Source organism: Taeniopygia guttata, chromosome 1, assembly GCF_048771995.1.
Source record: "Taeniopygia guttata chromosome 1, bTaeGut7.mat, whole genome shotgun sequence".
Classification (NCBI taxonomy): domain Eukaryota; kingdom Metazoa; phylum Chordata; class Aves; order Passeriformes; family Estrildidae; genus Taeniopygia; species Taeniopygia guttata.
The window spans coordinates 15036778-15053495 of record NC_133024.1 but is presented as its reverse complement, the minus strand read 5'-3'; the positions used below and the strand labels follow the sequence as shown (position 1 = coordinate 15053495).

The window sequence follows — 16718 nt, the reverse complement described above, 5'->3', positions numbered from 1 at the left end:
TAATAATCTCCATGTTTGTGCTATAGATTTTGATTCCTCATGACCTAATAAGGTTAAAAAGGATATTTTAAAATACAGTCAGGAACGGTTTTGCAGAAACTACTGGGGTTCTCTTTTGACCTAGTGGTGCATTTGTGATTTGAGGAGCTTGGACAAAAACAACTGGAGATTAATGCCAAATTCTCTGTTATATTGCAAGCAGCATGTGGAAATGGCTTTTTCACTTTTACACTTCTGCTCAGTAATAAAAATAAAATACAAATCTTGGCTGAAGATAAGGATATCAATTTTGCTTCTTCAGTTATAAAGTGAGTAGTCATTGAGCAAAATGACTGTGTATTATTTCCATGAAAATGCTGGTGCCATCAGACTCCACCACAACAGAATAAGCACAAAACATTTCTCTGGAAATCAGTAGTCAGTCAGGGAGTCAAGAATTCACAAGTTGATCCACATGTGTTAATAACACTATTTAGAGTTTGTATTGTTGATTTCAGCACTGCTGGGTAACTTTCTGGATGGTAAAATTTAAGCTGTCCATCTGCCAGTTAGACCTTGATCTTTCTGAGTTGGCAGAAGAAGATGTTTCTGATTAGAAGCAAGTCTGTATGCAAACAGACAAATGTACCCTCTTCACTCCAGTTGTAGTATTCTGCTAAGAGAAATTCAAATGGCAGAGTTTACTTTGTTTTTAGAACATGACTTACTGACACTTCCCAAAATACTGAAAGTACAACTAATTTTGAAATATGATATTTGAAAAAATCTTAACTATACAGTTGTGTCTTGAATTACAAATTGGTTATACATGAATTCTAACTATGCCCAATATCTGATATTGGGTTATTCTGTAGATAGCATAACCAGCTGCAGAATTTAACCTCTTAAAATCTACAGAAATACGAATCTCTGAACAGCCCACCAGGACGGTATTTCTGTGTCATAGTCAGCTGAGAATTTAAAGTGAAGCAGTATGTTCAGTATTATACTTTATTTAGCTTTACCTAGATTATAAATAGCAGCATAAAACTGTCACTCAATTCCTACTTCTAAAGAGTACATAATAATTTTGCATAAGATTTTACAAGTATTTTTGTCACTTTTTCTGCTGCCACCATTAAGATAGTGTTAGAAATGTGACAGGGAAAAGAGCAGAAATTGATTTTATTGTTGTAAACTACGTCTGAAAACCGTAGTGTTTGGATCACCAATTGTTAGGATGGTAATAAAATAACTGAAGAGATTTTCTCTGTCCCAGCTGGTCAGACTTTTTCTCTTTTAGGGACGTTTTCTGATCATAAACTTACAAGAATGAGATATTTAACAGTGGGACACTGAAGGAGGATGGGGTTTGCTAGCAGGGAAATCTGTCTTCAGGAGGCACTAGTCTTGTGGCACTAGTTTGGTAAAATAATATTGTCTAAGGTCTATGCAGATTTGCTTATGATTTTGCTGTTTAGGTTTCATTGGGTTTTTTTTCAGCATATGAAATTAAATGTATCTTTCTGAAATGAAATGAAATTAATTAAGATAATGTTTGCTGTATAGCTGTATCTACATCTCTATGTAATTTAATTTAGATAAAAACCCACTATGTGACAGCGGATGCTGTTGTGTTCAATAAATTTCAGGTGCATGGAATCTGTTAGGAAATTACTTTTTTGTCCTGTCCAAGCAGAAAATCAACTGACAGGAGAAATACATAGTGATTTTAGTTTTCCATCATTTTTGGTGAACCAGTTTTATGTCCTTAACAGTATCAGGTAGAGCAGGTTACAAAGCCAGACTTCTTTTGCTTTATGTGCACAGACTTTCTCCTTAGACCTTTGTATTTTGTGCATGTGCTGTGCTCTTTTTCAGTGGAAATGCAGAAATGTTTTGAGAGTTAAATATATATATTTGGTGCTATGCAATGAGCTGAACCATCCAGTCCTTCCTGCTCTTTTTTCTTATAGTTAAACATTCTAATGTAGCTCTTGCAATGGACTTGAAGTAAACCACTGATAAATTTTTTTGATAAAACAGAAATACAGCTTTGGGATATATTTCTCAAAAAATAATACTTTTTAAATTAAACTGTTCAGAGGCAATGTTTTCTTTTTTTTTTTCCCTGACTTCTAATGTGTGGGCATGTGAAAATGAATTGCAGAAGAACAAACTGTCAGGTTACTTTGAAAGCAGGATAGACTACAGAGAATTTAAAGAGTAGTGAAAAAGTTTATTTTCCAGACAAAAAAATTGTGTAGGGTCATACTTTCCAAATTTAAATTTGTTAGATTAAATTTAAATTTATTGTATGATGAATATTGTGTTATAAAAAACATTTGCATTTATATTTTAATTATAGGTGCACACTCCCTGTTTCTTGTGCATCTTTGAAGATGTGCGTGCATCTGCTCTGTGGCTAAACCTGCTTCTCACTGAGTTAAATGGCCTTTGCTAATTTGAAATCAATGGTGTGGGGAATTAATCCACCCATTTTGGAATCTGCTCTTTACTGGGAAGAAAACCAGGACCTTTTACATTCACTTGTGTTTCTTCCTCCATTTGGATGTGATAAACCTCAGCACAGTCCTCGTGAGTGCTGTCGGCTCCCACAGCTTCACTTTTTTTGTGTGTAAAAATAGGGCAGCTCCTCCAAATGGATTTTAAGGGATAGATTGAAATTATTAATACATATCTAATGGCTAATTCTGTGGGATAACACTTTGCTTAATGGGATTAATTCTAGGCTTGCACATGCCAGAAACTCCTGGTGGCACAGATGAGGCCACTGCAAAGCACCTCGAAGTAGGTCCCTGGTACCTTCCCTCTTCCTCCTGCCCTATTAGGAGTACACACCAAGTCAGATGAGAATGAACAATGGATTCATCACAACTAATCTCAGAAAAGCATTTGTATAAAGGGAAGAGGAGAGTGTTTTGTCCTGTACAAGCCCATGCATTGTATGGCCACCCAGTTTTTTGTTAGGCATGTTAGGTAGTACGATACACAATAAAGGGTTCCATGGCAAGAAAAACTTGTAATGGATAGAAGTAGAAGAAAGATTTTTCTTACAGAGTACAAAAAGTAAATGAAACACTAAGGATCCTTTTAGGAGAAAATTTATTTTCTGTGGGCATTTGATCACTTGGCAATTTTTCACTCCATCCAGCAGTTCTGTGACTGCACTTTCCCAAACTGTGCTTTCAATAAAGCTGACCTAAGCTCCCAGTGCTATGAAAAATGGAGCTCATATAAATTTCCTTTGCATTCTAAATCCATCTCAGCTGCACACAGAAAGCAAACAAGTACAGTTTCTACACAGCCTTTTTATCTCTCTCCACATCCCAGAGGCTTCCCAGTCTGGGTTTTTGTGGGAGAGAGGGCCTGTTTAAAGTAAACATAATTTCAAAATTTTCATCTATTTTAGAAGCAGCATTAAAGATCTTAAAAGGAACATGTTTTATGAGGCTGACAAGCAATTAGATGAATGCAGTGGCAGTACAAGTGCATGATTCTACACTTACAAAATTAGTTGGAGTGAGAAAAATCAGAGACAACATAATACCCCATCTCAAGTGGTTGCTTCAGATAGGTGCTCTGAAACTTGAAGGTATGAACAGAATTGTTCTGTAAAATATATCTGGTAAGTGGCTGAGAACTGCTTGTCTATGTTAAGATGGAAAAAATAAATACAAGGGATCTAAATCCTCTGAAACAGCTGTGCTGCTCCTCCAGGCAAACAAAACTAAACTAAATCTAGTCATAAGCAACAGAATAGAATTTCTATTTGCTAAATTTCTGGAAAATTTTTAACAAAAAGCTTGAAGAAAAACCAGTAGGGTAGGTTTAGTGCTGTGGATTAAATTAATTTAAATTACTCATGATAGCTCACCTTTCCAAATTTTCAGCGTATTCCTAAGTAATTAATGGAATTAACTTGACAAATTTTAATATTAGTTGCATGTAGTGGGTGAATCATAAATACATCATTTCAGTTCCAAATTCTGCCATAGAACGGTTTGAACTCATAGTATAAATAAACAGGAAATTTTCCTTGTGATGAGAGATTGGGGTCCCTTTCCTTGGGTTTTTGGATTTTTTTCCTACAAGTCTGTTTCCATAGAGAAGCAATTAAGAAGGTACCAGCTTCCAGTGCCTGAGCTTTTGAGAGCACTTCAGTATATTTTTGACAGTTAATATATTAGTTTTATCTTATAGTTGGTGAAATAAAGGTGTTACATAAAGTCATTAATGACAAGGAAATTATTTTTTCCTATTTCTCCCACCCCACACGAGAATGTATTGCTTTCCAACAGTCTTTATTCCAGTCAAAATTTATATATAAGCTCTTCATTCTTGTCATTTCCTACCTATGTGTGGAAAAGTGTGTTTCAAAATACAGTACTTTGCTTTCCCCTTATCCTGTAATGCCATCTGAGATAAGGTTTTCTAAAGTTGGGTGTAGTCCCTCAGGTGTCTCTTAGCAAAATGCAGCAGTGGAGATGTACCAGGCACAGTTTTGTCAGCTGACAGAGGAGCACGGGCCTCAGCAGTGAGGAGTTAACAGGGATAAATAAATCTGTGCCCCATTTGCAGATCCTTGACAAAGCCCTTTCTCTTCAGCAGTGCTTTGCTCTGCCATAAGATTTTAGCTGCATAGTTGCTACATGCTATGGAAATGTGAATGCTCCCAATTCAGAGGAAGGGCATTTCAGAAGTGGAAAAAGCAATTTCTTTTTCTTTTTTTCTTTTTTTTTCAAGTGGAATGTGTGATTCCAAGGAGTTAGGGTTTGTTCTGAGCCCCTTTGCTGAAAGAGCCCATCGAGGGCCCAGGCAAAGTTTGTTGTGATATTTCCATTTTGTGAGAGCTCATCCATTGGCTCTTTATGAGGCCTGTGAAACAATTCATATGTTCTTTGCAGAGGGGAATATCCCCCAGCGGTCTTAATATTATTATTATTAAATTTTGTTGAGCAATGCTGCAAGAAAAATATGCAGGGAATTAATATTAGCCCAGATTCTTAATCCCTATTTCTCTACTCTGTATGTAACTTGCTGTTGCACAGGAGAAAGTTTTTGTGCCTCTGCATCCTCTGGCAGAGGCAAGACATGACACACACATCTCTCTACTAAGTGGGTCAGTGGCAGGGCACTGCTCTGAAACCTCTCCCTCCGGTGTGTGCAGCTACTGAGGGTTTAGAGCCTCAGCCGTTGGTGTAACCTCCTTCCTGCCCACTGCATCTGCAGATGATTTAACTATTTCCCTCCTCGACACCAAGTTTCACTAGGAATTTCTTCACCCTCAGAAGCATCGTTGCAAGTGGATGTTGCAGTGAAAACATCTTGAGGCTTTGCTAGCCTTAAAACAGTCTGCTCCTAGTTGTCCTGCTAAAGTAAGTCTTGCAGCCTTCCTTCCCACCACTTTTCTACCTTGTATGTCTACCTTGCCTGTGGTTCAGTCATTTACCCGCTGAAAAACATTGTATGAAAAATGTTTGGAAAGTCTTGAGTGACAGCTACCTGGGTTTTGAAAAGTGTTGCTATAAACTTAACCTAGAAAAGTGGATGGCTTTCATTGCTGGGGGTTTGGTGTCCCTTACTCTGGCTCTTTTGGCACTGGTTAGATCTGGTGCTGTCGGTGAGTTCAGGTGGAAATTGATCCCAGAAAAAGGGAAAAAGAAAAAAACCCTGATTTGATTCCAGTAGGATTAGCTGTGATGAGTGTCCAGGCATGGCTTTGACCATACATCAGGGATGGCTCCTGTCATTGTCCCAGCTTTGGTGCATGTTGGCTGCAGGGGAAGGAATTGCTCATGAGCTGGCTGTTCTCTGTAAATGGCCTCACAGCTGCAATTCTCCTCCAGCACCTCCACCCTTAGCTTGTGTTCTTGTGAGGGATTCTTTACTGCTCTGCTTGCAGAAAATCAAGGCAGTTGCAACCAAGCTCAGGCTGGGACACCAGCCCTGGTAAGGCTCTTGCTGGCCCTGTGCATCTCTGCATTCAGTTTCCATCATTTCCCACCAGGTGGGACAGCCCACCCGGGCTTAACGACTTCTGGAAATTTGAAACTAGGATAAAAGTGACTAGGAATGCCTTCTAAATCTCCTGGTTGGGAATTGTTCTTCATGTTATCAATATATTTGATTGCTGGAGCCATGAGCTGTGAGCTAGCTTAAAGTCTAACTTAAAAACGCTAATTTAAAGTACTTAGGGAGATGTCTGCCATGCGGAGAAGTGCTCACTGAGCAGAGAAACACATCTGATTGTGATCAGCAGCATCTTGTGCCTGACTCAGTGTCTATTCCTTCAGCCTTGCAGCTGTGAAGTCTCTTTGGGATTCCCAGGGAGACAAGGAGGCTCAGTTCTTTTATGTGGTCCTCCATCATGTGCATGGGGTTGTAGGAGCTGGAATGAAAAGGCCACCTGATAGTAAATCAGTCTGGAGTGAGTTACTGCTGTGGGGCAGAGTTGGTAGGGCAAGGGAAAGGCTAAGTGACCGAGAAGCATTTGAATAATAATTCTTGCCTCTTTGTACGCTTAACACCAGATTGAATTAGACACTAGAAAATTTACAGCAGGGAACACCTTTTGCATTAACTGGATTAAACTTTTGATGCCCCTGATGAAGATGGGTCTAGTTAAAGCACTTGTGCCTAATCTAAACCCCGTACAAAAGCTGAAAGAGCTGCACAGCTTTCAGCTGTGAGCCTGGCTTGTTGGATATCCATGTCTGCATTTGCCCTGTGCATGGTTTGCTGTTTCTAGGAGGCAACATCAGGCTTGCTTCAGGAAAGCCCTTTGCACGAGTCCTTGCTAAAGTGAGAAGTGAAAGCAGTTGCTTTTTCTGAGAATGACTGACTGTTTTGATGAAGCAAGGAGTCCCCTTCCAGAGATGAGCAAGGCACTCCCCTCCTTTCTGTTGCTGACGAAGCTCTGGAAGGATTTGGAGGGTGAAAAGGTGCATTATTTAATTATATATTCAATGTTAATCTTCTTCCCCTTCAGACTGAAAAGGCAGATATGTTTCCTCTTCCCACATATCAAACAGCACCTGGAGATCTTGTCTTGCTCCTCTTACAGTACCCTGGACTTCTTTATTAGAGTCTTTATTCCATGATGTGCTAGAAAATCATAGAATCATAGAAAAATTTGGGTTGGACAGGACCTCAAAGGTCATCTAGTTCCAAACCCCCTGCCATGGGCAGGAATTTAACCCTTTGTGGCATTATAATATTTTCCTTCTTTTGACTCTATTTCTTCCAAATTAATCAGAAGGAAACTTGAATTTTTTTAACTTTGTGTTAGTGCCTCCCTGAAAGAGATCCTAAAAGGAATGCAAAGGGTTCACAAGAATCCTAAAGTACTTTACTTTGACTTTCCATAGGGCTGACATTCATTGGTGTAAAAAAATTAGAAGTTAATGGCCTAAAATACTTTCCTTTTTAAATGTAACTATTTGGGCTGCTCAACATTTGGTCTTGTAACCTGAATCTTGATCGTATCAGCAGTTTCCTCCAACAACAACGAACTCTAATGGTGAACTTCAAGGGCACGAGCTTTGCTTTGGGCCATGCTGTGGTTCACAAATATGTGATGGAATATTGATGATTAATTGAGCCTCTACCTTCTGCAAGTTAAGGAAAATTGGCCTCTGCTTCTTCAGCCCTGGATGGTCACAGGTTTGTTTGTTGTTTCTATCCATGAGTAAAACGTATAGAAATATATAAACAAATCCCATGACAGATACATTCTTTATGAACAGGATTATCTGTAATAATTTTAGTTGGCTAACTTGTAGGCATTTAGTCTGGGCTGTCCTTTCAGCTGCAGGCCTGGGTACGCTTGCAGTGAAGCACTATGCAGGGTACTCATCTCTCTCCTTGTTCTGCCCTGAGCCCAGGGAGCTCTCTTGGGGTCAGAATTTTGTTCTGTGACAGCAGCAGTGAGGCAAGACCCATCACACCCAGCATCATCCAGAGCGACAGGGATCACTGCCGGTGGAAGATGGTGGTGTGTGAGAAAAACTGCCCAGCAAGCAGCTGTGGCAGCCCTGGGCTGTTGGGAGCAGGCCCTGCAGGATCTGCCTTTGTATGTAACTACAGCTGTATCGATAAATCTCTTGTGCTGGCATTGGTTTTCACGGGCTTCACTGAGAAACTCGGTTTCCAGGAAGATAAAAATCTTCATTTACAGCTGTGTTACTGTATTTTGTTAACCCCTAAAAGTAAAACCCTTAATCACTTAATAAGGCTCATGGGAGAGAAAAAAAATTATGGTAGACAGATGTGATTTGGATTTACAAGTAATTCAGCTTTTACGGTCTGTATTTCTCAAACTATTATCAGGAATCATGGTCTAACCCAATCCAGATGCATACTAAAAACATTGGAGGAGGAAAATCCTTTTAAAATAAATGTTCTGGCATGTTTCAAGGGTCCAGGCCATATTCCAGTGATTCAGTTCACCTGCTCCCCATTGGTACTGGCTGCACTGGGCCAGCCCTGTGGATAGGACCCCAGCCAGCTTTGGGGTGCAGCATCCCTCCCTCATGTCATGTTTTGGAGCAGGGCGACTGTGTCTGGGTGTGGGCTCTGGGAGTCCCTGTGTCTCTGCAGGACTGGAGCAGCAGGCAGTGTGGGCAGGTGGCTGAAGCTGAGCTTGCTGCCCTGTGCAGGAGTGCTGGTGCTGGGCCTGAGCCAGGGGCTTGAGACTCTGAAACCACGCAGGGCTCTCGAGGCGGGCGCCGCAGCGCAGCCTCCCTCGCCGGCCCCAGGCTTCCTCTGCCTTGGCTCCTGGGGCTGCTCTTGGCCTCTCACCACTGCCTTTTTCTCACTTGCTTGTCCGCAGCAGTTCTGAATTGCCTTTTTTTTTTCTTCATCTGTGCTTCAGAATGTAAAATGCCACAGGGAGTTGTTGCAGAGGTGCTGGCAGAGCTGCTCTGGGGGTGTGAGTGTGCAGCAGGATGAGGGAGATGCCCACCTCATGTCCAGATGTGGGAGTGCCAGGACCTGCAGCAGCAGGAGAGACTGCTCAGGCACAGAGGAGAGCAGGGCTGCATTGCTTGGTGGGAGCAGAGAAAAGGGGGGAAAAAAAGTCCAGGCTTTGGAAGGAGGAGGTGCTGGGAAGGAACTTCTCAGGGGCAGAAGCACAGCTGCAGACAGAGCTCCAGGTGTAGGCAATTGGGATTGAGGAGGGCTGACAACCTGGGCAGTGCTCTACCCAGTGACTGTCTCCTCTCAGTTCTGGTATGTGGATATTGGAAAGATGCTGTACAACTCCCAGCAGACACTGGGTAACCTGTGAGGTTAACAGAGTGGGAATAATCAGTGAAATATTTGCTATTTGTGCTTTGCTCTGTGTGAGGCAGCTGAGTGTGACTGCTCCCTCAGGCCTGGCGCATTTGGCTCTGCCCAGCTCCCATCATCAGCTCATCTGCTGTGACCTTGGCCTCAGCTCCCAGATCGTGGCTGATGAGGGACAGAAAGTGCATTTTGGTGGCGCCCTAAGGGACTGGACTTCTGTTTTGAAGAGGCAAGAATGCCTCCTCTGGAGATTAAAAAACCTGAACTGGTCCTGCTCACCCGAATGGATGGTAACTGTTTTAACTGCCACTGTTCATTGTGCTTCCTATCTCTTTGACCTTTCTTTCAATAGGCTTTGTACCTTCCCTCTTTTTCTCTCTCTCACTTTCTAATACAGAACCCTGTTTCAAAGGTTATTATTTAGAAAGTGCTTTGTACATTTTGTTTTGTACTGTTTAAGAATACAGAAGTCAAACGTATTAACGAAGGAAATAACACAAACTAACTGATAGGACAAGGGGAGGTAGCTTCAAGCTGCACCAGGTTGGATATGAGGAAATTTTTCTGCACTGAAAGGTTTGTTAAGCACTGAGACAGACTCCCCAGGGAAATGGAGGAGTCACCATCCCTGGAAGTATTTAAAGAATGACTAGATGTGACAATTCACAGTTTGGTTCAGTGGGCATGGTGCTATTTGGCTGAAGGTTGAACTTGATGACATCTGAGGTCTTTTCCCACCCTAATAACTCTATTCATTTTATTGGGTTTTTTTCTAAACATTGGACTTTGTCATAGTCTCAAAACATGTTTTTCCAGGAACAGTCAAAGCCAGAGCAGCAGGCCTTCCCTCACTGAACAGCTTTAATCCACTGCCTGGGATGCTGGAGGCCGGGCTGCCCCACACAGGCACCATGCAGGCACTTGGTTGGCTCTGCAGAGTCAGCCAAGGTTGACAGTGGCTGGCACTTGCCACAGCTAAATCCTCTACACTCTTGACATCTCCTCCACAGTACTCTATGTCTCCTGCTTCGTCTCCTCCTGGTCTAGGGATTTTATTAGTGCGGGAGAAATATTGGATTTGATATGATTTTGTGAATGTGCCTGGCTTTGGTACAAGAATAGGGGATTCAGGGCCAGGACACCCAAAGAGTACACAAAAATGCTGCCTTCAGCAGCATCTCAGATGCCTCCAGGCTAGTGTAAAATGTTGTCCTGTGAACTGTTTAGAAGAAAATCTCTGGGAAGGTAATTTCAGCTTGTTTGTTGGTTTTATATACAATGTTGGGCAAATAATGTAATCTCTCTGTCTCTGTTTACCCCATATATATGAAATTTTATAGTCCTGAGGCAATGTGGTGAAGGATATTTTTCATAAAGTGCTTGAACCATATTTTTTAAATGCCAGAAAAAGAGGGGGAAGAAGGAAAACCATCTAGGATCTCAATTTATTTCCATGGATTTGTTTCTAAATGCATGATTTAGGAAAAAAATGAATGTAAACTCCTAGTTCAGACAAACAAACAAATCTACTCTGTGGTATTTTTTCTGGGTGTGTGAGGCTGTCAGAGGGAACAGTGATTGTTTATCTTCATCAAAGGGCTTTTCAGGTTATTGGCAATTTTTGTCTTCCTCTTTTGAAGTCCCTCCAAATCTGCACAAAGCACAACTCAGATTAATTTTAAGAAGTTTGTTTGTTTGGGTTTTTATAGAACTGTGCAATACAGCTTTTCCTTGGGGGATGGACCTGGACCTGCATATTGGATCTACAGTTGCTTAGCCTTTGATTTCTTTAGCTATACTTTGTGAATTTTCTACATCCTTATTAACTGATACAGGGGCAGTTTTATCAGGTTTATCTGCTGAAACCCAACAGTATTAAGGTGTCCTGCTGGATGTGGTCAGTGTATAAATATTTAAATGGTGGCTGAAAAGATGGAGACTCCCTTTTTAGGAGTCACGTGGAAAACATGAGGGGCAATGGGTTCAAGTTACTCTTGGAGTATTGAATGTGATGGTGTCAATCTTGAACATTTAATGCAGAATTGAGAAGCCCTACCCTAAAATTTTGTCCAAACAATGTATTTTCTCACACACACTTGATGAAGGAAGCTTTAACCAGGCCCAGTCATGAGTCCCTGCAGGAGAAGCTGCTGGGTTTTCCCAGAAAATAAACATCCTGTTTTGGCTGGGGGAGCTTGGAAACATTTCTATCCCTGGAGATACTCTCAGCTGGCTGAGGTCCTGGACAGTCTGGTTTAACTGAACCTGTTTAGAGAGAAGGCTGTTCCTTTTTGACCAGATTAATCCTATAATTCTTATATTCAGAATTCCATCTCCTTTGCAAAGCAGCAGTGTTGCCCTCACACTGGCTATAATTTTTCCATGGAGTGCTATGGAGCAGTGCCACATTTGTGCTGCCAAGCATCCAGTGACATAAATGACTTTGTTTGCTGATGTATCTGGTATTTTTGTGCAGATGCTGCATCAGTTCTTGGCCTCACAGATCCCAGGCTCTGCTACATGCTGGATGGATTCCTCTTCATTTATGCAGTGGTCATGACAGCCCTTTTTGTGAAGGCAAAGGTCAGTCTAACCCAACACAGATGCATTTGCATTTGGTGGTGTAAAGAAGTTGAGCTGGGCTGGAAAGTGGGAGTGGAAGAGAATCATCTTAGAATGCAACCTTTCTATTATTTTGCTTTCTTTCTCTCTCTCTCTCTCTTTTTTCCTTTTTTTCCCCACCTCTCTGTTTCTAGAGTCCACTTGAGCAAACTAAATCAGTTCTTTCCAAAGGTTCATGAATGAAGGGGGGAAGAGTATATGAGAGAATTTTGATGTTGCACTTATGGATACATCAGAGATTCTGGATTTTGTAGATGGGAAGTGACTGATCAAGAGTAAAGGGTTTTTTTTTCTCCTGCTTTGTCATTGGAAGGAGAGGAGGGGATACAGAAAATACAGGGAAAATGGCAAGCTTGTTAAAGATTTATTAAAATGTCTCAACAATTCAGACATCTTTGATACTATGAGTGTGATGGTGCAAACAACCCAAACAATCACAAGAAAGGACTTGTGAAATTGCTGCAAACATGATTCTATGCCTAAATATAGACTGAGCTACAAGGTTACTTTTAATAAAGAATTCAATGTGGTAATAAAAAGAGTAAATCAATCAGAATGTAGTTTGGCAGGGTTTTTGTTTAAACACTACAACACAAAGTAGCTGCTCTTATTGACCCAAAACTGTCTTTTTACTCAAAATTTTGGCTTGGCAATTGATTTCTCGTGATTATTGTGAGCAGCTGAGCCATAGAGCAGCTACAGAAAGGAATAATCCTTTACCTCTTTGTTAGCTGCCACTCACATCAACTTATTGGGGTGGCACCAGAACCCTGCAAGCCAAGTGCTGCTCCTGAGGGGTGCAGGGATTCCCTGCAGGAAGCCAAACAACTTTGCAGGCAGCTGGAGAACCGATGTCCCAGGGAGGCACAAGATTATGACAGGAAGAAGATGGAGAGACAAAATCTGAGGAGCGCAAGTGTGTAGGGAACAAACTCAGACGTTTGTGAGCTGGTGTTATGTGAAATAAAATGGCTTGGCTGCTGAGGGGAGGCTGCTGTGTGGATAAAAGTGCTGCTGCAGCAGGGGTCTGCACTGCCTGTAGCCACACAGGGAGCTGCTTGCGGGTTGCCCTGTTTCTGATAAGAGTAACTGGTAGGGGAGAGGGAATGAAAGGACTGAGAGGAGCCACTGTGTCTCTGCTGATGGAATGGTCTCTCTTCCAGCTCAGCCAGCCCCCTGAACCACAGCTGCAACCAGGCCAGGATGATGTGTACAATGTGAGTAACTGCTGGTCTTTGTTTTCTAATCCACCATCCAGACAGACCTTTTGGGGCACTCAGACAATGAATTGCCTGCTGGTCAGAAAAGCTTTGGATGAGCCAGCTAATGAGTAGGTTGTACATGTGTGCAGCATGGCAGCTGTAAGGAGGAAAGGTAAAACCTTGTAGGGACAGCTTCTGGTGTCACCCCTCTGGTCAGATTCTGGAGAGCTCTTTGGGCTGAGCCCTGAGCCACCACAACCCCTGTGCCTCCATTCCCAAGCTTTCCCATTGCCCCACAGCAAGTGCTGTTGTACCAAATCATACCAGAGATGTGCCTTGTCCTGTGCCCTGACCATGGGCAGCATCTTTAGGCAGTGAAAGAGGACAGAGGCAAGATCCTGCCTGAGTCTCCTCACTAAATTGCCCACTCATGGCAGCATTCAACTGTAGCTATTTTTGCTGTGTCTAGCTGTCTTTTAATTTTTTTTTTCTCACGCTTTTGACCATAGCCACATCCTGTGATGAATTCTGTTTAACTCTGTAATGTCTGAACACTAATGCAATTTCTTTTCAGTTTAAGTGTAGCCCATCACCTTTCAAGTAGCACTCTGTCAGCTGTGTTATTTTGACCTGAAGTCTATCTTTTGCCCTTGTCCAAGGTAACTTTTCCTAGCTAAGAATTGTGTTGGGCATAAAATTTCTGTAGCTCCTTGATGCAGATTTAGATGACCAGCTCTGCAAGAAAAATTAAGTTAGTGGATCTTTGCTCTCCAGTGGGAGAGAAAGCATCAAAGTCAAGAGACCCTCCCCATCATGCTCTTTAGTATTCAACTCATTTCCACTTAGGAAAGGTTCTTAATGCAACAGCTTGCAGTTTTGTGCCATTTCCATGGCTAAAATGTAGATGTTGTTGACGGTTGCATTAGGGAGTAAAAAGAATTTCTAGTTCAGTGATAGTCCTTGTGAGCTGAGCTGGTTCCCTCTCTTTTCTGGTTAAGATCTGTTATGATCTCATTATCACGGTGTCCATCCAGCGCTTTCGCTCTCCCGTTTCAGAAACTCTCCCGCACGCACAGAGACGATTACGACGTTCTGGGAGGAAAGCGAGGAGCAGACCCCGAGCTGGGCGGGAGACACCAGGTAACCTCCACGCACATGTGCACCTCTGCCTTTGATCTGGTGCCTCCCACGCCGTGTCACAGCGCTGCTCACACAGGCAGCCACCCCAGCGCCTTCCTGGGGAGGGAACGACGCGATTCGTGTCGTAACCCGGGCGGTTTGATCCCTGCCCTTTGGTCTCTGCCCCCTGCTCGGCTGGGAGCTCGCAGCCACCCGGGCTGGGAAGTGACACCCGGGGCGGATGCGGAGGAGGCCCGGCAGCAGTGGGTGTTTCACAGAGCTCGCTGCCTCTGATGCCATCAAACAAGCGCCTACAAAGCAGAGCAGCAGCCAAAACAACTCTTTCTGCTGCAGAGCCCATCACTTTCAAAGGAAAAGGGAGGGAAAACCTCCTGCATCAGCAGGTGACAGCTGTAGGGGGTGAGCAGAGAAGAACTAAGTTCTACCAATTGCTAAAGTGAAATAAATTTTCCCCAGAACAAGTTGTCTGAACAGAGCCTTATGGGTGGAGGCAGGATGGACTGGAATGGGCAGGGAAAGTTCACAGAGCAGCAGCTGTGCCATGGAGCAAATGCATAAGCACATAAAAGGTGGTGGAGGATATGGGTAATGCAATGTATGGCAAACTTTTTTCTTCTGTTTTACAGCAGAGGAGAAAGAACCCTCAGGACACTGTCTACACTGTGAGTAGAGCACTCTGGAGGGAGGAAGGAGGGAGGGATGGCTGGGAACAGGAGATTCTTCCATAGGCCACTCAATTTCAGCTCTGGTTCAAAACTCAACAGCTGCTTTTCCAGACTTCCCTTCCACCCAACTCTTCCCCCCAGACTCTCTGTTTTTGCTAGAAAATTTCTGCTCACTTCTGAGGGACAGGAGAAAAACACTGGGGAGATGTGGAAAAGAACTTGGATCAAGATACCTGCTAATGCCTAATGCTAGTGACTAACCACCCTTCATCCCATGTGATTGCTGCTGCAGAATTTCCTGTGCATGGACTCCAGCCCTGTGCCTGCTCTCTGGCAAAGGTCAAATACCAGTGCATCTAATAGGGGCTGTTTAGGAACCTCTTGATGGAATTGATTTGACTCTGGCTAAATGTGGTGGTCTGTGCTCCAAAGCACAGATACAGGAATGTTGATTCTCATGTCTTAACTTGGGTCTTTCTGGGTCTTCAGTGTTCAAGAAATGAGCTTTTTTCCAAGACCTTTGCTGCTATTGAATGAGACTCCGAGTTCAGTTGGTTTTAAATGTGGTTACCCAGGGGCTGTGTTGGCTTTTCTACTGTCACACTGACTCCTTTCCCCTCTCTGCCTGCAGTCACTGCAGAAGGACAAGATGGGTGAGGCGTACAGTGAGATTGGAATGAAGGGAGAGGTGAGTCTTATTTTCCTTCCTGGTGAAAACATGGCAACAGAAAACATTTCAGCATTTGGCCAGAAAACCCCTGAAGGCTGCCCTGGCTGGGGGGACTGAGGGCGTGAGATGAGTGAGGAACAGCTGGAGGAAGATCTGGTGTCCAGTGCTGCAATGGTCCAGCAGCGCTGGAAGATTTTGGGGCATGTTTCTCCAGAGCAGTTTGGAGCTGCAGGTTTATGGTTTCTCCTCCACGGGCTGCTGAGGCTGGCTGGTGTTCCAGGATCAGGAGAGCAAGTGCCAGCTCCTCCTTGTGCCTGACTTCAGACAAGGAATAGGGGAAATGTCCTCCTTCCCATAGCTCTGCTCTCAAATGTTTCAGAAGGCACACATCAGTCACATCTCCAGCTACAGCAGAGGGAGAGTTTTTAGCTCTGTGCACAAACTGCTGGGGGAAGAGGGCTTGTGTCAAAAACAAACCATCTGGGGATGCTTGTTTATGGCAAAATGAAAAATTGCTCTGACCTACACAGGTTCTATTTTATGTCAAAGTGTCATTCATATATATATATATATATAAACCTTTCATTTTCTTTTGACACATGAAAAAAGGGGCATTTCAAAACAAAGTTTAGTGTTGAGAAATGCTGAAGCAACACCAACATTTAATCTCTTCCCCTTTTTTATTCTAATGCTCCTCTGCCAGAGTCAAGCTCTGTCTATGAGCTATGGGGCTATAAAGTTGCACCGTGTTTTTTGAATGTTTCTGGAGGAACAAGAACACCAAAGCCCTTGTCCCATTCCAAATATATGACCATTTAATAGCTTGCTGCAATTTTAACTGTAACAAGCACTACTCCTTGACACATTTGTGATGCAATCTAATACTAAATAATCAGTGTCTACAGAAATGCTGCCAAATCTCTAATACATAGAGTGAATCAAAGAAATAGCAACATTCTAACAGTATGACAGGAAAATATGTCAGCAAACGAAACCAATTTGCTTTTATTTCCTATTCTATTTTCTCCTTAACAGCCCTTGCAGCATGTCTGGGCTGGTCCAGACTTACCAGGTGCTTTCCTGTGCAGAGCAGAGTCCAGGCCATGCACAGCTGGTACATCCTGTACACCC

The 16718-nt window shown here is 42.8% G+C and overlaps 1 protein-coding gene across 2 annotated transcripts in view; it reads left to right on the top strand.

Annotated features, from left to right (window-relative positions):
- Window positions 1-16718, top strand: part of CD247 (CD247 molecule) — a 47701-nt gene that overhangs the window by 28583 nt on the left and 2400 nt on the right. For both annotated transcript variants that reach the window (XM_030263629.4, XM_012570020.5), the window contains exons 2-6: window positions 11765-11871; window positions 13074-13127; window positions 14169-14252; window positions 14879-14914; window positions 15549-15605. In XM_030263629.4, the coding sequence (XP_030119489.4) occupies window positions 11765-11871; window positions 13074-13127; window positions 14169-14252; window positions 14879-14914; window positions 15549-15605 (338 nt within the window). The remainder of the gene's footprint in view (window positions 1-11764; window positions 11872-13073; window positions 13128-14168; window positions 14253-14878; window positions 14915-15548; window positions 15606-16718) is intronic.